Source organism: Sceloporus occidentalis, unplaced genomic scaffold (genome assembly GCF_023333645.1).
Source record: "Sceloporus occidentalis isolate IW3139 unplaced genomic scaffold, rSceOcc1.0.p SCAF_5, whole genome shotgun sequence".
NCBI lineage: Eukaryota > Metazoa > Chordata > Lepidosauria > Squamata > Phrynosomatidae > Sceloporus > Sceloporus occidentalis.
The window spans coordinates 153,885,136-153,906,204 of NW_028316985.1; the positions used below are offsets into that span (position 1 = coordinate 153,885,136).

General features: G+C 38.3%; 1 protein-coding gene across 1 annotated transcript in view; it reads right to left on the bottom strand.

Annotated features, from left to right (window-relative positions):
* The window catches only part of FAT4 (FAT atypical cadherin 4), a 178,253-nt gene that overhangs the window by 40,961 nt on the left and 116,223 nt on the right, over window positions 1-21,069 (bottom strand). The window contains exons 7-9 of the mRNA XM_089527240.1: window positions 12,240-12,420; window positions 6,427-6,677; window positions 393-4,742 (exon numbers count right to left, since the gene is read on the bottom strand). Of these exons, the coding sequence (XP_089383366.1) occupies window positions 393-4,742; window positions 6,427-6,677; window positions 12,240-12,420 (4,782 nt within the window). The remainder of the gene's footprint in view (window positions 1-392; window positions 4,743-6,426; window positions 6,678-12,239; window positions 12,421-21,069) is intronic.

Consider the following 21,069-nt stretch of genomic DNA (forward strand, 5'->3'; position numbering starts at 1 on the left):
ATTAAAAACAAACAAACAAACAAACAAACAAACAAACACAACAGCACTAATCATTTTACACAAGAGAACACCTCTGTAGGATTCTCCTGGTTTTCCACTGCAACTTTGTGGTTAACATCTGCCAGAAGTTTATCATAAAGTCATGCTGGAGGACCTACAAATGTCCAGAGAAGTGTTTTTTTCTAGGAACTTCAAAGTTCTTCAGCACAACTCTATGGTCAATGTCTGGCAGAGTTGCACTGCAAGACCTAGAGATTGCTAGAGAGAATATATTAATCAAACCACAAACAATCAAATCTACAAAAGTCAAAGCCACAAATGTGGAGGCCAACTGCAATGAATCTCCCTAATTTGCTATGAGAATAAGCACATATGCAGAAGCAAATTCTTACCTGTATAACCAGTTTTGCAAACACAGTTGAAGCTTCCTGGGAAGTTCTGGCAGAGAGCACCATTTTTACAAGGGCTGGACAGACACTCATTGATGTCTCTTTCACAGGCCATTCCAGTAAAACCGCTGGGACAACTGCAAGAGAATCCTCCTACCAGGTTGTGGCATGTTCCACCATTGTGGCATGGCAATGGTAGACATTCATCTATGTCTGTTTCACACAATGTCCCATCATATCCTGGCATGCATTTGCATGTAAAAGGCTGAAGAGGTTCATTTCCCATGATGATGACTGGGACACTGTCATGGCTCTTTAACACAGGACTCACACCTAGTTTTCTCAAGCAGCTGCCTCCATTTTGACAAGGATTTTGTAAACATGAGTCATGATCCACAGACTCTATTCGCACTCCGCTTTGACGGAAAAGGATTTCCTTGATGCTTTCAAAGAAAGTAATCACACCACCAGGGTTTACATACTGATAGTTGTTCCGCTTCACAGCTGCCATAATGAAAGTTCGATTGTTCTCCTCATAAACCCCATAGAGTTGCACAGCAGTTCCTAATCCAGTCATCTGTGAATTGGCTATTCGCAAAAAATGAAGGTAGTGATTGGTCAAAAACTCTCTCAGTGATTGCACACTAAGACGAAGAAGAATGCTGTTGTCAATGGTGGCATTATTGAATCCTGAAAAGAAAACTCTAATACTGCTGGTGACTGAGTTGTGTAACCCATCATCACTCAGGACTGTCAAATCAAATGTCCCATCTGTGGACCTTGCCAAGGAATTCAAATCACAAGTCCCTGGTGGAATACTGAAGAGGCTTGTAACTCCTGATGTAAGAGAGCATTGAAAGCTATCCAAAACATCTGGATCCTGAGGTTTTACATTGCCTAATGTTCCTCCAGGGAACAGATTGCCATAATAATGAACAAAAATCTCTACTGTTCTAGGCTGGGATGGGTTATCATTTTGGTCTATTACCTTTATGTGTACAGTTCCTGTGGAAGACATCTGGGGTATGCCTGAGTCTCTTGTAATCACAGACAAATAGAAATCACAAATTTGTTCTCTGTCAATCTCTCTTGTTGTGGTTAAAACTCCAGCAGTACTGAGACTAAAATAACTGGTTGCTGTGCCTGTGCTAAGCAAATGATACAAAAAAGGGCCTTGATTTGGAGGAAGGTCAGGATCAGATGACTGAAGTGTCATCACAAGCGTCCCTGCTCTGTTATTTTCCATTATTTCTCCTTCGGTGGTGGAAAGGATGGGCCCATTATCATTTATATCTTCTAGAGTTACCAACAGGGAAGCACTTCCTGTAGCTGATGGGGCTCCTGAGTCTATTGCTAACACAGATAAATTGAAGACTGGTAAAGTTTCTCGATCCAGTTCTGCAGTCACAGTAACCTGTCCTGTCTGTGGGTTAATAGAGAAGGCACCATTGTTGTTACCAGTACCAATAAAATAGGAGAATCTGTTCCAGCTAGGCAGAGAGTCTGAGTCAAAGGCACTGACAAATGTGACATGGGTTCCTGTAGGAACACCTTCGCTGATTTGTACATTGTATATTTCCAAGCTGAAAACAGGAGGGTCATTGGCATCTAGAACTGTGATATTCACAGCTACTTCATCTATGTCTGCACCACGAATGCTTCCTGCATTTTTTGCAAGCACCTTCAGTGAGATTCTTTCTTCTTTTTCCCTGTCAAGTGGACCTGTGACATAAATCTGTCCACTACTGCTATCAATCTGGAAACCCTTTTTTCTGCTATTGCCAAAGATTAGATAGTGGACTTCCCCATCAGCGCCCATATCACGGTCACTTGCAAAGACTTCTCCCACAATAGTGCCTTTAGAAGCAGCTTCGGAAACTTCAAAATAGTATAGCTTGGACACAAATCGTGGCACATATTCATTTGTACCTTTTAGGTGGATATTGACATTAGCAAAGCTGCACCTCTCTTCATCAGGGACATTAAAAGCCTTTATGGTTAAGTGATAGCTCTGTTTTGTTTCATAATCTAAAAATCCTTGAGTTGTAATGATTCCAGTATTAGGATCAATAGCAAACAGATCACTATCTGAAGACTGTATGGCATATGCAATCACAGCATTGGATCCTGAATCAGCATCAGTTGCACTAAGATGAATAACAGTTGTCCCACTAGGAGCATTTTCTAAAACACTTGGAAAGTAATCCTCTGGACTAAAAGTGGGTGAATTATCATTCACATCAATAACATTCACAGTGATGCTACAGTACCCTGTTCTAGCAACCCACCCACCATCTACAGCACTAACAGTCATCTCATGCTTCTGACACACTTCATAATCAAGAGGCTTAGCAAGACTTAATGCACCAGTAGATGTGTTTATTGCATAGTTCCCATCCTCATTTCCAGAAGAAATGTTGTATTTGATTAGTCCATTCATAGCAGCATCTCTGTCCCTTGCTGATACAGTTCTGAGAATAGCTCCAACAGCTTGACTCTCAGAAACAGTGATACTCACATGGCTTTGAGAGAATTCTGGAGTATGATAATTCTCTTCTGTTACTACTATCTGCACACTCACTTCTGATGAGAGGGGAGGATTACCTTTGTCCTTAGCTTTTACTTTTATTAGAAAACTTTTATTCATATCATTCATTAGTGAAGATCTTACTGAAATCCAGCCTGTGCTACTATCCAGATTAAATTTATCTATTAGATTCTTATTTGAAAAAAAGTATTCCACTTCTGAATTTAAGCCAAAGTCTTTAGCATCAACTGCAGTAACTTTAATTAGTTTGGTCCCAACAGCTACATTTTTAGTGACAGGTGTAAAATACTGACTTGAGAGAAAATGGGGTGCATTGTCATTACTATCCATAATATTAATTGTGACAGTTGTCTCACTCATCAAAGGGGGGCTGCCTCGATCAGAAGAGGTAACTATAAAGCTGTGCCTGTTAAGATTGGCATTGCTAGAGCCACTGGAATTTTGAAACTTTAAAGATTGCTTATTGAAAATTTCCCCTGTGGAAGCATTAATTCTGAAAAACTCTGATTGGGATTTTATGAAATAGAAGACTTCTCCATTAGATCCTTCATCTGAATCTGTTGCAGATATCTGGGTCACTTTTGATCCAACTTCATTAAGTTCAGGACAATCCAAGTAATAGGACGGTTTTGTAAATCTTGGAGAATTGTCATTGATATCTGACACGAATATGGTCACATCTGTGCTCACTGTCCATCCAGAATCATGCGCAGAAACTCTGATTCTGTAGCGATCTGTGTCTTCCCGGTTTAGAATTCTGCTGACTGTAATATCCCCTGTATTGGGATTTATGACAAATGGTATATTTGTTTCCTTTAGTGAATATCTGCTGATAGCATTTACTCCAATATCTTCATCTGCTGTTGTGACTCGTGTAACTGTGTAACCCAAGGGTGCATTTTCAGGTACAAGAGCACTGAATATTTGAGAAAATTTGGGTGCGTTGTCATTTTCATCTATCACATTAATGAGTACCTGCACTGTTGTACTTTGAACAGGGTTACCCCTGTCTGAAGCTTTTATAGTTAGTGTGTATTGGGCCACATTCTCCCTGTCTAAAGGTCTGACACTTCTGATTTCACCATTTGCACGATGGATACTGAAACTATTATCCACATTGCCACTGACTATTTCATAATTTAACTGTCCATTTGGGCCACTGTCTTTGTCCACAGCAGTTACAGTAATTATTTTAGAAGGTGAAATATTCTCCAGTACTTCAACAATGAATGGGTCCTGTTCAAATACTGGCACATTATCATTTATGTCTATCACTGTTATTTCAAGTTTAACGTAAGAAGAAAATGGAGGAAAGCCCATATCTCTTGCTTCAATCCAGACAACATATTTCTGTATTGCCTCATAATCTAAAAGTTGGCTGATGGAGAAGTGCCCTGTTAGCTGGTCAATCTGAAAAGTGCTGCCAATGTTACCACTAGCAATATAGTAAGACAAGGAATCGCCTCTGGATGACATGCCAGAAATGGAAGTGATGAAGGTCCCAGCTGCTTGATTTTCAGGAAATGTGAAACTGTGCTGTTCAGCCTGAACATGAGGGAAATCTGCTCTGTTCACAAATCTTACAGTCACAGTTGTAGAATCTGAGTTTGGTTGCAAGCCTCCATCATTCACATTAACTGTAAAGGTCATTTCAGAAGTCCCAGTTAGTCGTTCAGCAGCCATAATTGCTCCTCGTGTTGGATCAATGTGGAATTTTTCAGAATTTTTCCCTGAAAGGGAATAGTGAAGCTCAGCATTTGGTCCAGCATCAGCATCTGTAACTGTCACTGCAAATACAAATGTACCTGCAATGAAAAAGAAAGAAGACTATTAAATTCTGTGAAAATGAATGTTAGTGGGTCTTACATAGAAATTATATCCACCAACGAATACAGTGCTCATAGTGTGATACATGTACTCATTTTGATAGTCAGAAAAGGAAAAAAAGGACACTACATTATAGATGAATAACTCAATCAGGAAAGCCACACCCTTAAGTCTGACAGAACTGAGCAGGGCTACTGGTGATAGGGTGGCTTGGATGTCTGCCATTCATAGGATCACCGTAAGTCAAAGTTGACTTGACAGCAAGTGACAACAACAAACATTTAATAGATGAGAGGCTAAAATTCAAAAAGTTGTTAGCACATAGTAAGATATGCATTTTATGCATTTCTTTCATTCAAACTAAAAGTTTAAAGTCTAAAAGTTCACAAACTGGGCATTTATTCATATAAATTTTATTTGGCCTGTATAGCTTTTTAAATAAATAAATAAATAAAAATTAAAAATCATTTTAATATATAAAAATACCACAATTTAAAAATGGTTAGTAAGAATTTTTCCTCCACCAAATTGACCAAAACATATATATTTCATAACATACATTTATCTATTATTTCATGCACAGTGCAATTCACTATTAATCACAAGTAATTCCCAATATGTTCAGTACGGCTTAGTCAAAGGTAGGTTTGTATGGAATTGCAGTCTGAAATACGCAAATAAAGGGTGGTGGTCATAAAAACCAAAAATATACACTGAAATCTGCATACAGAATAACTATTCATTAAAAAGAGACAACACAAAACATTAACCCAGCATTTTCCATTCTATTTTGATCTTGCACTCATAAAGCTGAAACTAACAGTTCTAACAATTCCTTAAATGATGCTCTTGCTTGTAGCCATGGGTAGGGAATATGTAGCTTTCCAAATGTTGTATTGCAACTCCCATCAGTGCAAGCCAGTGTATTCAGTGGGGAAGGAAGTTTGGTATTACAGTTCCATAACCCTTGGAGCAACTCATAATTCACTTGGAAAGGACAGAATCCATGTGGGTAATTAGTAGTCCAGAGATCAAGAAGCCAAAAAACCAATCCAGAAAACCAAGAGAAGCAGAGGATTACCCAAAATAGTAGAATCAAAGAATCACAGAGTTGGAACCGACCCCAAGGACCATCCAGTTCCTGCCATACGGGAAATCACAATCAAAGCATCCCCAACAGATGGCCATCCAGCCTCTGTTTAAAGACCTTCAGAGAAGAAGACTCCACCACACTCCAAGGGAATGTGTTTCACTGTCAAATAGCTCTTAATGTCAAGACGTTCCTCCTAATGCTGAAGTGGAATCTCTTTTCCTGTAGCTTGCATCCATTGTTCCATGTTTTAGTAGTCAGAGTTTGTTTGAAGAGTCCAGAAAGCAGGAAATGGCTTGGGTGTCTCTTCCATAGAGGGATATAGGCATTGCTTCCAGCAAGTGATCAACATTTGCTGCCTGCCTTATCAATTCAGTGAGATGGTCCAAGTGGTGAAAGCATCCTCTTCAATTTTGTGCTGTTTTGATATTAATGCCTGCCAGATTGATCTCGGATGTTAATATTATTATTTGTATATGTAAATTTCAGGGACCAATGTAAACATCTACCTTTCTCAATTATTGTCTTAGGTAATTAACATACTCTTAATCATGCTCTTGTTATTAGCTTACCTGAACTTGTTGGTGAAGGAATATGAGTGACATAAGGATGATGTTGAAATTTGGGGGGATTGTCATTGACATCAGCAACAATGACAAGAACACTTGTAGAACTGGAAAGAGCATTTGGGAAGCCACCATCTCTGGCTACAATGATCAATGTGTAATTCTCCTTAGTCTCTCTGTCCAACAGAGCACTTGTGATGATCTGCCCAGTGGAAGGGTTGATGGTGAACTGTGAATTTCCACCACTAAGACTGTAGCTGCGGAAAATCAAAGAGGGATACATTTTACCTATCTATTTATTTATAAAATATGCTGGATTTTTATTATATTTTTACAAATAATGTATGCTGTAAATTAGAAAGCAAAATATTTTTTTATTTATTACAGATATGTCCTTCCTTTACCTCCAAAATGATTTACAAGGCATCTTAAAATCAAGAAAGAAAGAAAACATACAAAAACACAAGCAAATGGAAATGCTGTTGTACCAGGTGATGGTACACAAGTATAAATGAAATGAATGAAAATATTCATATTCCTATCTACTTTTATTTATTTTAAAGTCAATATTGCATCAATATCAAATCATTCTTGCAAATGTCCTTAAAAATTTTTGGCCCTTCAAAACAGGAACTTTTAATCTAACAGGGGCCAAAAAAGGTGATGCAAAAACTGAGGAATAAACTTTTTGCACCTCACAGGCAGCTGTAATTTCTGAATACTTTCCAAACAGAGCCCTTCAGACAATACTTTTTGTATATTAATCCAGATATTCCCAAACTTATGTGGCCAGATCTCTTGCTTCCATATTTAATTGCTAATGAACTCTAAATGTCTTTGTAAAAACAAATAATTCTTAACTCCTGGTAATATTTTTTTAATATACAGTGATAAGCATTTATTTTAACTGTAGTTATGGTGAATAGTTTCATGATTAAAGCCTAAATGAACAAACTGAAAAGATACTGGCTTACTCACAGACCTGATTATGAACACATCCTAATTTAATTTACTGTCTAGAACATCTCAGTATGTTAGGTGAACTAAGGAAGTGGCAAAACCACCTTTGAGTATTCCTCACCTAAGAAAAATCTATGACATTGATAAGGCTGCCATAAGTGATATAATTTTTTAATGAATTAATAGTTTTATAGCCTTCTACTGTCTGTATATGGAACACCAATAATCTCATATGGCCTGTATAAACATAGATATGTGTGTATAGATAGAATAGTCATTTACAACCCATGAAAAGACTGATTAAAAGTAATTGGTTTGCACAAAACAAGTGTGGTCTGTCAGTTTATGCTTTCTCTATCATACAGTGATAAAGCAATATGCATTTCATAAATTTTACAATTTAATGCTTTACATGCATAAATGCACACATCTGTAGAGTGAATGCTTCTATAGATACCTACAACTGCAGTAGTAAAACAGTCTGAAATCATATTGAAAAAAATGTGATGGTTACTTAGAAATTCAGCATAGCTTTCTAATTTTCAGTCAAGAAATGAAAATAAGAAATGCATGGGATACTGCTAGACTATAGTTAGATAAAATTAATGGTAACAAGCAATCATAACCAGTCACTAATTCTAGGGAAATGCCTTGAGATGTCAAACTGATTGCTCAGTGCAAAACACATCTGTGAACCCCACTTCTTGGAAGATGAATTGAAGCACCTGGACCGGGCTCTACAGGCTAATGGTTATTCCAGCTCAGACATCAGAAGGGCTGCCAGGCCCTGGAAAACCCAGAGGAGTGAAGACAAGCAGCCACCAAAAGGTAAGGTATTTTTACCATATATCAAAGGAGTCTACAGACAGAATAGGCAAAGTGGTGAGGAAGCACAACCTTCAAATGGTTTACAAATCGACGAAGAAAATTCAGCAAATGAGTTTACCGCATACCATGCAGCTGCGGACAAGTCTACATAGGGACCACCAAACGAAGTGTCCAAACACAAATCAAGGAACATGAGAGACACTGCAGACTGGGTCAGCCAAAAAAATCAGCAGTAGCAGAATATGTTACAAACCATCCTGGGCATAAAATACTGTTTGAAAACACTGAAATTCTGGACCATGCCAACCACTACCATGTCAGGATGCACAGGGAAGCCATTGAAAGCCACAAACACTTGGACAACTTCAACAGGAAAGAAAGAATCCTTAAAGTAAACACAGGCGCGTTACAGACGGGCCAATGAGATGCCATCGTTACGCATGAGGGGCGGCGCTTCCTGACGCGCCTTGCCCTTCGCGCGTACCGAGTACGTCAAAATGGCAGCGCAGCATACAGATGGGTGCCGCCATTTTGACATCACAGACGCACAGTGTACACCGGATGTGGTGCCATGAGTGCGTGCCTTGCGCCGCCACTTCCGGGGCGCAGGAAGAAACGCCATTTTGGTGCTTCTTTCTTGCTGCGCCTGAAAACTGCGCGGTTTGGCTGCTGTGGTTCCCGGACGCAGCAACCTGCAGCAGCGCGAGACCGCCCGTTTTGGGCGGTTTGTAATGCGCCAAAGTTTTGCTACCAATCCTGCAAAATAGCAAAACCAGGACTCAGCAAATGCAAATGAAAAACAACTCAGGGTCAGGGGCTTTCCCAGCAGACAATGATCACCAATTAGCAGATACGAATCCATTTTTGCATATCCTCCCAACCTGGGGCCCTGCCATCAACAACAGAACAAAACACAGATTAACATAGGAATCAATCCTCCTCACCCAGGGTCACACAGTATATATATACCCACTCTCTTCCAGGTCAGCATTCTCTGCAGATGCCAGCCACAGATGCTAGCAAAACGTTAGGAATAAACTCTTCTAGAACACGATCATATAGCCCGAAAAACCCACAAAAAACTATGATTGCTCAATTATTATTTCTAAAGAAAGCAATCACTTGGAATGTAGCACTATTCTTAATATGTAGGTAAGAACTGGAGGGGGAATATGAATTTCTCCATACTTGAATCCAAAGAAACACTTTTCAGGTGAGTGTCACTTTTCGTACAGTATAATCTTGAAATTAACCACAGGACCAGAGTAAAATGTGAAGAAAGTTACCAATTTTGGGGGTCACAGTTCCTTGAGGTTTAATACACGAAAAAACCAGGTTAATAAAGGTTGAGTTGCTTTCTATCGAATCATGTTTCAAACCTTACCACAGCTCAAATGGCAACCACAGAGATTATCACATGCAGCTTTTAAACTGCAATTCTCCTGGGAAGGAAGTGGCACCGGCAATGCTGATTGCATGATGTCACTTCCCTCCTGTAGCTGCCTCATTTTCCAGCCCTCTCTTTTCATACACAGAGGAAACCAGTGAATGAACTATAAATTGCACAAATGCCTTGGGTGTGAAGAGCCATTTCCCAGGCACTTGTGCAACTGGCAGTCACATGGTGTCACTGCCCCTCCTCCCCTTGCTTTTTATTTTTTTCCTCTGTTTTTCACACAATTCTGGATCTCTGCAGCCTTCAAAGTTTTAAAAATGTTTTTAAAAGGTTAAATCAGGACTGCAGAGGTCCAGATTTGAACAAAAAGGTTGAAAAATGAAATTTAAAAAAAACACCAAGGCATGCTGCGTAAGCCACAAGAGAAGGTAGGCAAAGCTCAGGGAGAGAATAAGAAGAAATCGGGATGAGACAGCAGCCCCAGTCCCTCAAATGAAAGACAATGTGGTGGTGGCTGCAATCAAATCTGTATGTTGCCATTTAAATTTTTTGGCATGACTCCAGCGACAAAGGGTCTGGTGTGATAATCTCCCATGTCTGAAATAATTTCTGGAAACAAATATAATGAATACAATTTCTCACAGTATGTCCAATAGTTTCATAAGTGACTGTTCCCCAGAGCAACAGGTTAGGATTGGAAATGAGAAAGATTTTTACTGGGGATCTGATATTTACTTGGGTTTAAATCTCAGAAACTCAGTGAGACGTCTGAGTAAATATGCATAGAGCAAAACCAAAGTACTTATTTAATTCATTTTCTGAGCTAAATACCAGCTGATTTCAAAAAAATGCACTGAAACATATTTTTGTCATTGAGGAGAGTTCCTATGTTGCATTGCCACAAATGGGGATCAGTAGACACAAGAATAAAACCTGATACCTGACACCATGTATTTTTTGGTTCATTGGGCAGGAATAATACCAGGATTGTGCACTTTCTTTTTGATAATCTTCTTTTTAATCTGAGGAAGTAATTTAAAAGTCAACTCTACAGTGCTATTTTTATATGCTTACAATGCTTTCCAAAAGCAATTCTGTATGATTTAAAAGATGTAATTAAAAGCTTCATTATGCCATATTTGAAGATTAACTTGACTGAACAGTATAAAGAATTGCAATTACCATGCACAGGATCTTCCTCTACATGTTTCATTGTGACAGAAAAGTCAGTATTTCCTATTAACCGAATCAGTAAAATAAATACAAACAGCTTTGCAAAAAAACCAAGGCTGATTGTACCATGAAAAAAATGAACCAGAATGTAAAATAACTTGTTACATTTCCCTATTTATCATTCACGTACAGTTCAATTGAAACTGCAAGTACCATTAGCTGCTTATAGAAATATATGTTCTAAATGCAGTTTTCAAACTGTAGGATATGAACTGAAACATTTAACTATATCTTCATCCTCAGTTCCAACATAATAGCATTTACCTATATGAAAAGGGATCTGGTAGCACCTTTGAGATTAATTGTGGAAGGAGTTGCAGGGTAAACTTTTGTAGATTTAGGTCTAATCTGCACTGCAGAAATAATGAAGTTTGACACCACTTTAACTGCCAATTCAATGCTATGCAATTCTGGGATTTGTTGTTTTATGAGCTATTTAGCCTTCTCTGTCAGTGGTCTGATGCCGCAAAAAAACTACAAATCCCATGATTTGGGATCTTTGAAACTAACCATTATTTGAAAATGGTAGAACAGTTGTTAGGTAGAACCAACACATTTGTAGGACTAGTCCTCCTGTAATGGATAAACACCAGCCTAGAAAGGGCCCTGGTAAGACCCCACTATCCCATATTATCTTGGAATGCTAGCATAATGCCACAAGTTATAATACCCACAGAATTGGTTGCTTGTGGCAGATGTGTTCTGAACAGGAGACACCTACTTGATCAACAGAAGGTAAGACAAGAAGTGGTAGCTACATGACATGCAGGTGGCTGTTGAGCATGGCTCCCAGTCTACCCAAACACCCATATCCCAAATTGATAGAGTTGATTCTCTCCTTCACTGCTCTCCAGGGATGAAAAGATTGGAAGGCAGTGTTCCTGTCTTGGTCCAAGAATGAAGCCTTACACAGCAGCATCTATACAGGATCCCAGTGAAGTGCAAGACAGAGAGGGGTTGGATTAAAAGAATGATGATACTTTGAAAACTGCCTTACATTGTGGAAACCACTTTCTTGGATCAAATGGGACAATCCCCCCACCCACAGATGTGTGCGCATGTATGCCTGCCTTTGGTATCTCACAATTTTATAACTTTCAACCTAAAAATAGTAATTGAAAAGTGACTATCACTCTTGCAACGGGGAGAAAATTGCTTTAAAATATTGCTTCTTGCTTGCAAGAATAAAATAAATGAAGTTACATCCCTACAGGACCATTATGACCTATTTTTGAAAAGTAGTTTAACAAGTGGCATGTGGAACGGTTCAATTTGAACTAAGGTTTAGCAATATTGTTCAGCATAACATTCGATCTTCAGGCTATGTTAAATCAATTCAAGGACTATGGAAAAAGAGGCCCTAAAAGAATACATCATAAAGCCCCACAAGCACAGCTCATACCTGATGATAGCATTCACTGATGCATCAGCATCTGAGGAGTTTACAAGCAAAACATCTGTCCCTGTAGGTGCATCCTCTGGAATGGTTTTCGAATACATATTAAAGGCAAATTTGGGGATGTTGTCATTGACATCATCTACTTTGACAGCAATAGTACCAGTACCAGTAAGGGTAGGACTTCCTGGGGGAAGAAAAAGAGATTTGAAATGCTAGAGGTTACACAAGTTACAATACTAATGCTGGATCTGCCACTCTTCATTTATTCTCTCACACTTGAACATGTCACAGTTCACAGGGCTAGAAAACAAAATCCATGCAAAGAGCAAGGTCACCTAATATTTTTTAGAGGAGGTCATATGAACTTAAAGTAGGAAGTCACACAGGGAAAGTTTTGACTCTCATATTATTTAGTAAAATATTTGCTGTTTGCAAAGAAAAACTTTGAAGAACACACCACTGTTACGCTGTAGAGATGTGGATTAAAGTGAAGCCTGGGACTAGCCTCCTAATAAGTGTCAACTAAAATAAATGTGGATAAAGCCAGAATGTGGAAAACTTCATGCCAAAATGTATAATAGAATGTGGAAAACTTACATGCCAAAATGTATAATAAAATCTTATCAGTCAGGAATTGTTAAGAATGTGGTGATTTGGTGCAGAGAAGCAACAAAGAAGGCAATGTTGACTCTTTTGTCAATAAATATCTGCTATATATGCAGTCTTCTTCCATGGGATTTCAGATTCATGTTTAAAATGGGAAAAATCGCACCAGAATTGCACAGCAGACTAGAACTGGAGAAGAATTTTATGACATTCCTGCAATATTTGGGTTAAATGGTAAATACAGAAGTTGAGTGGGAATGGAGGCAGACAAAGTAGCACACCAACAGAAAGATGTAGCAAATCTACTGCATTAGTTCTGAATATCTAGAGAGGCAGCACAACAGCATCAAATGCTGCTTGCTGGAATCCAAACCTTCGTATATAGAAAGACTCTGCACCTCTCCCCAGTCACAGGAATCACAGGCAAATAAAAACAGATCCATCACCCAATACTCTTTCACTCATTAACAAAAGAGATCTGTTTTCCACTATGTTTGTTTTATGATCAGTTACTGGAAGACAAACATAGGCTTAATTTGCACTGATTTAATTTTCACAGGCTCGATTTGCTGAGGAATTTCTATGGGAGAATACCTGAAATTACTGGGAATATCTAATATAAGGTGAGTGTGTTCATTGTATAGAATACAAAACCACTTACCACTGAATTAGACAACCACACTAAGTTTCCCCCATCACATGGTCCTGATTCTTATTAAACTAGAGAGGTTTCAAGAGTAAAAGTGGGATCTTCTGAATTTTGTAAGAATGATATCCCATCTGAGGAACACCCCTCCTAGATAAGCTTGGCTAAAGGCTGTTGAAGGGCTACATGCATTAGACTCTAGGATATGTATCTCTGGGTTTAGTGGATGGCTTAGGCCTGGCAGGAAAAACAATTTGTTCATTTGAAGTAGGAATGAAATTCTTTAAGATTAGGAATTAATCTGAGCAGAACCTTCATTTTGCCATTTTATATAAGACACACCATTTTACTATGCCATTATATTTAACAGGACTTGAACATCCACAGATTTTTGTATCCACACAGAGTCCTAGATCCTAATCCCTTAGTCCATCCTCCCAACATGGGACCCAAACCGGCTATAATTTATCTTACAACCACTTTTCTGGGGTTAATTCCACTGAATTCATTGCAGATTACTCTTGAGTAAACACATACAGTACAGCACTGCAAAGGGCCTCACAGAACTGCCTTGTATTTGTCTATTTAATTTTGAATACTTTCTTTCAGTACTTCAGTTCAACTAAATTTAGTGGGACTTTCTTCCAGAAAAGCAGGCAAATAATTGCAGCCTTTAGGGCATGGTAACAGTTTGTTGAAGGATGGTGATAAGTGCCAGATTTATGTGACTCCGAACTATATATGAGGTGTTGTTTATCATTAGAATTTAGACTTCAAAATTGACTATTTCTGGCCATGATGAGATCAACATTGTGCCAAAATGTTTATTATTTTGTTTTTGAAAAATGCTCCGGAACATTGACCTTGGTTAAGATCCTGGAGCAAAACTATCTTGGTTACTCCAAATCCTTGGAAAGTTGGGGCTTTATGTATTTGTGCATGTATTTTGCTTTGAACTAAGCATATACCACATTATGTATGCAGAAAAGCTGCCATCAAGATCAAGCAACAACTACCTGCAAATTATTCTTAATATGACCCATTATTGCACAATACCTGATAGATCATATAATTTAATTTTTGATGATATATTTTCTTTCAAAATCTCAAGTGAAGTCAGTATCTGCTTTGAAGTGATACTAAAAATATGTAAAATATATTTAGCGGGTCTAATACAGAAGATAATTCACATTCAGATTGGAATGAGAAATTTGTATTGGCCAGTTCACTTCCATGCAAATTTTTGATTTGCTATGGTCTTTCCTACAATAATCATACACCTATCTTCATGTACAACATGATAGACTCTTTTTAAGTATAAATCAACAGTGTTGATTTTCCATCACAAATACAAATCTTTAAATACCTTTTAATTATTTTCATAAAATTGCTTACTCTTGAAAATTCACTGCTGTTAAAAAAACACATATTAGGAAACGTGTTTCTTCAAGAAACCATTGACTTATGTCTGGCTTTCCCCTTAATGACTCCGCATAACCCACAGTAAGCTGCCTTCGCTTTGTTATTGAATTATACTTTAAAAACACCCTGTTCAACTCTTGAAGATTAACCTACAGGATAAGTATTCCTTGCCATATGTTCATGTTTTACTGCTCTTATCCTAGCAATTAAGATTTCTGTAGTCTTGAGGTTGAAGAATTAACTAACTGACTTTCAATTTCGAAGTGGCAGCATTCTGTTTAATCAGCAGTATGAGGCTATTGTTTCTATAAAATTTTGAGGTATCTTGAAAGCTGAGAAAGTCACTTCACACACATTTAACTTTACTTTGTGTTCTTGGCTAGCACCTGTAATTATAGTAACTACCTCTATTAATGACCCTTAATATCACATTACAATATATGCATAAGTCATGTATAAGCTAACTGGAAAGGAAGCAACTAGAAGCAATAGTAATAAAGTTCCGAACCAACGTGTTGATGATAACTGTGTGAGTGGCTGCATTTTAAAAAGAGCAAACCCACTAGAATTGATAACACTTACTGTATATACTCATGTATAAGTCTAGAAATTTTGTTAAAAAGACAACCCAAAAAATCTGGGTCAACTTATCTATGGATCAATGTAAGTACTGCACTTCAACTCCAAATATACCAAAATCCATAATTTTGGCCCCAACACTTGCCCTCAACTTATACATGAGTTTGACTTATAGTTGTGTATATACAGTAAACAGTGATTAACAAGTTCAATTTTTTTCAATAGTCTAATCTTTTTGAAGTTTTGGGATTGGGTATTATTAGTAGATTGTCAGTACCAAGCTCTGCGTCTCTTTGACACCACTCAGTTAAGGCTGCGAAATAGAGATGGAGAAAATATTTGCCATTATTTGTTTTCTGGCTAAAATATGGTCTTCCTGACACTTGGGAAACTTGTTCAGAATGAATAACCTAGTGGTCACGGTTCTACAGTTTTTGCCCAGTATTCACATTTCCCAAAATTTTCTGCACAGAAATACACATAGTACTGAAATGGAAAAACAGCACATACATATCTGAAAATGTTTTTTCTGCACAAAATTCTTAATTTTCATGCAACAAACCACATCTATTTGTGCATAGAATATTTTCTTGAAACACTTATGGAGGTGGAAATATCAGGCTAGGACTGCACAGAAATATTTTATTTCTGTAACAGTGGAAAGAAAACTGTGGGGATTATTTGTTCTTTCTTCCAGGATGATAGTTAAATATTTAAATCCCACTATGGAGTTGCTGAAACAGCGTATCAAGAAAGTGAGCCTGAATCTTCTCAAAAGGGAAAATCTGTGTGATTCCCAGGTCCAGGGACTGGATGAGAAACTTCCTGTGGGTGGAGCTGCCCTCTCACTACGAATAAGCGAGTGCATAGGTTGGGCAAATCCTTTACCAGTGGAGATCCACAGCCTGCAAAGAATGCACCAGGATAACCTGACCACGGTAATTCATGCTCTGGTAAATTCCTGGTTAGAATATTGCAATGTGTTTTACATAGATGATATAGAGGTACCCGTTTGAAATGCCTTCCCTTGGAGGACCATATGACACCAATGTTGTCTTCATTTCAGCACCAAGTTAACTATTTAACTATTAAATATGAAATAACTTAATTATTTCTTACAGCAGCCAGAGCCCTGATATAATGGTCATATTAATTCATGAAATTCTGTTTCAACACATATGATTCTAACTTACAGTGGGCCCTCCATATTCGCTGGGGTCAGGGACACATGACCCTATGAAAGTGGAAAACCCACAAATAAAAATACACCATTTTTTTTATCTGAGAGAAAACCTCTCAAGGAATCTCTAGGTCCTCCAGCATGACCTCTGGTGGATGCTGACCACAGAGTCCCACTGAAGAACATAGAGTTTTCTATATATCAATGAAATTCATGAACAATCAAATCCGCAAAGGTCAAAACCCCAAATGTGGAGGGTTGACAATATTTTGCATTGTTTAAGGCATTTAAGGAGAAGGGATGTTAATCCCGCCCTTCCTGTTTTCATTCAGTTATCAGGGTCATTGGTTTTTTGTTTTTTGTAATTCAGTGTTTTAAAATGCATTCCACTTTTATTTAATGTTATTGTGGGATGCTCGGAATGCAGGTGTTGAGAGAAAGGTGGGATATACTTCCAATAAATAAATAAATACCAAACAGCCAAGATAACACAGCAATGGGAATGGACAATTAGAGTCAATATTACAAGAGGTGTCTATGCAGAATAGAGCTCCAGCACAGGCTGTGGCTTTAGAAGACAACGAAGAGCCAAACCTCCCAACAGAAGGTCTTCTAGTATTGTGGACATGGAAGAGGATCACATACCTACCTTCAGCCAGAGAGGATCAGAAAGGGCATGCCTCTGTCACTCAAGGAGGCTTTATGAAAAACGCCAGCTCATTAAAATCACCTGCACTAATAAGGACTGATGATAAAAAGCCTGGGAAGGATGCCAGAGTTTTCACCAGAAGTTATCTGAGTTCTCTAGAGAAAGCACCTTGCTTTCTGATTCGATTCTGATTGCTTGGCTTGACTCTTTGGACTACGGACTAACCTGACCACACTTCCCTTCTGTAACCCTTGACCTGGACTGCCTGACTTTGCTCTTAGCTTGGCTCTTTGGCTTATACTCAGACTGATTCCTGACTTCATCTGCATTTGACTTTAAGTCTGCCTTGCAAGACTTATCTTGCTCCACAAATTTTGTGTGGAGTCTTTTTTTGTTTGTTTGGACTTGTAATCGGCTGTTGGCTACTTTCCCAGAAAATCAGCAGAAAAGCACTATTTTGACACACATACACATTGTTTACAGAAATCCTATATTACTATTACTTTGAATTGATTAGAAATTCTTACAAAGGTTCTACCCTGTCTGAGGCCAGTTTTTCATTATTAAAGGAAAACCTTTACTCTGGCGCAGTTCTCTGCCACTCTGAGTTTCAGACTGGAAGATTTGGTGCATACTTTTCATTTCTTTTAGCCTATCTTCATATATTTTAGCTTGGTTCTACATGGTACTCTACTTATCTTTCTCTTACAGTCCAATATTTGGCTCTGAGTTTACTGCTCAAGTTGTATTATCAAAGTTAAGCCTGATTTACAGGACAGTGTTGATTGGATGTGAATCCAGATGACTGAATGTTCAAGCAGCCTAATGTGTGGAGGCCAGAACAAAGAAGAGTATAGGGTTGCATCTAATATCAACACTTTCTCCCCTTCCCTTCTGGATTTCACAGCAGCCTTCCAAGATGCTGAAGGCCTGCTCTAGAAAATTTCCTAGTTCCGCAGGGCAGATGTTTAGGATATCTGTGGGGTTTCAAGAGGAAAATGGCATTATACCTGGAAGCACACCTTTGGATTCTGTCCATTTAATATAAGCAAGTTGAGCTCTTCCAACTGGTTAACCAATTAATGTACTTTGCATGTGAAAAGGAGTAAATCATCATACAATTACTAAATTATTATTTGTAACAACAGGACAGGAGTGAGATGAGGTGATGCGGAGGTGACTACAAGTTTTATTATGGGTACAAAATTAGCAAGAAATATCATGTATGTGCATAAATCCAATTGCTATTCCCTATTATAATAGACAGGTTGAATCAACAAAACTTACTATTCATTGATTCAATAGGTTTACTCCAGTGGAAACTAACAATTGTATTATTAGACGTGTGAAAATAATATGAATAAAAACAATATTCATTTTTTTTATTAAGACGTCAGTAAAAGTTGTTTGTATCTATGCTACTTTCACAAAGAACAAGAGGCTACTTTTGTCAAATAGGCTGCAGTTCTCAGCCTTCTTGCCTGGGAGTAAGTCCCAGAATTCAGAGGGATTTACTCCTTGGAGGACAGGTACAGGATTGTGCCCATAGCAATACTAAATGGAATCACAGAGCCATGATACAGGATAAAATGTTGTGTAGGAACATACAAACATTTGAGTTTACACAAAACTCTTTAAAAGGCAATAAAGTTAGTTGCAGACCGCAGCTTGGAATGCACATGAGGGAAAATTAGAACTGCTTTTTTTGAAATATGTAATTTGCCAAACCACTTAAGGGAATAGCATAAACTATGAGGAAAGGAGTCTAACAAATCAAGATTGTGAAACTGCATGGTTCTAGTTTATTTTAAGTCTCCCCAAAAGTATGCCAATGAAACCGGCTGGCTTAGATGTAACCCGTCAGTATATACAGAACGAAGAATGAAACAAAGACAAGTTTTTTTTAAAGTAAAACTCAGCAAATAAACATATAAAGCATAAAGTACAAACAAGTAGCAAAATCCTTCTTATTAATGTGCATCTTATCTGACTGGTAGCTTTATTAAAAGTAGGCCAATGATGAGGAAGTTTTTAAGGTTAGAAGCAGAAAATTTTGGCACAAGCAATGCTTTGGGTTAAAGTACATGCTAATTTACAAATGCAGGGTTGGGGGTTGGAAATATGGGAAATTAAAACATATTCAGTCAGTAAGTCAAAGCAACTAATGCTACTCCATAGTCAGGCAATTAATAAAAGAAAGAATTGGAAGCCAAAAAGTGTCTAGAAACAAGTTCAAAATTATGAAAAAGCCGATGCTTTGTAAGATGGCAGGCTGCCATTTTGTGCAACTCTGACTTTCAACATATGGAGTTCCTCCCTCCTTTTTAAAGGAAAGCTTCTCTTTTTCGCATCTGTTTTTTTAAAATAAAAAGGTAGAGCTACTGAAACAATAATTTACACACCAGGAGACTCATTAAATCTCCCCCTTTCAATACTTGCATGTTGTTGTTGTTGTTGTTGTTGTTATTATTATTTTGGATGGTAGAGAAACATTGGATCAAACAACGATCAGAATGGAGATTACAGTCAGAAATACAAAGACTAGTAATGGAAAGGGCTGCCATGATCCTAAAGTGTACAGATGTACAAATGAACACTAAATTAGAATAATCCAAACCACAGTATTCCTTACCACCATATACAGATGTAAGAGCTAGACAGTGAAAAAAGCAGATAGGAGGAAAATCAGCTCATTTGTGAAGGGTGGTGAGGATACCATGGGCAGCCAAAAAGAAAAAAATAAATGTGTTTTAGGACAGATCAAGCCTGAACTCTCTCTGGAAGCCAAAATGACAAAACCGAGGCTGTTATACTTTGGCCACATCATGATAAGGCACAATTAATTAGAAAAGGCAATAATGCTAGGGAAGGTAGAAGGCCTTAGAAAGAGAGGCAGACCACATACCAGATGGATTGACTCAATTAAGGTCAGGGGTCTGAATTTCCAGGACCTGAGTAGAGCAGCTGAGAACAGGCGGTTGGGGGATGTCTCATCCACAGGGTTGCCATGAGTCATGGTTGACTCAAGGACAGTTAACAACAACAACAACAACATAAGAAGCATCCTAAATATTATTGCATTAGTTTGAAATTCATTATTTCACCTGATACTCTCATTGATTAATCACATCTTTCCTCTGCGACCGAAAGACACAACTATACCTAACTCTTAGTAACTGCAGTTCATCCCAAATTTTAAGACAATTTTCAGGCCAATATAAGATTAAATAAGATCCAACAGTAAGAGGGAGCAAGTACACCTTTGTATCTTTATGCATGTAAGCCTGCTGTACTTACAAGTCTATCCATGTACACATACATGTATAACACAAACTTTTTTTAATTCCATGTTTGCCACCACAGCACATTTAGAGAACAAAAAATGAGCATGACTGGCTGTATCTCACAAATTAGATGGCAATGACATGAAATGTATTACTATGGCGGGTTACAAACCGCCACTTGGGACGTCCTCAGGACGTCCCAGTTTAAAAAAGGGGCGTCTCTTCCAGACGCCCCTACTCCTGTTACGGACTCTGTCCGTAACAAATGGTGGCGGCCGTTCCACACGGCCGCCACCATCTTGACATAACGGACGCTGTGCAGCCGCACGTCGCGCGGCACTAATGACATCGCTAGTGCGCCATTGGCGCCTCGCGGTGTCATTAGCACGCCAACAAAAGAAGCTCCATTTTGGAGCTTCTTTTTTGCTCCATAAGGGAGCCACGCGGTTTGGCTGTGGCGGCTCCTT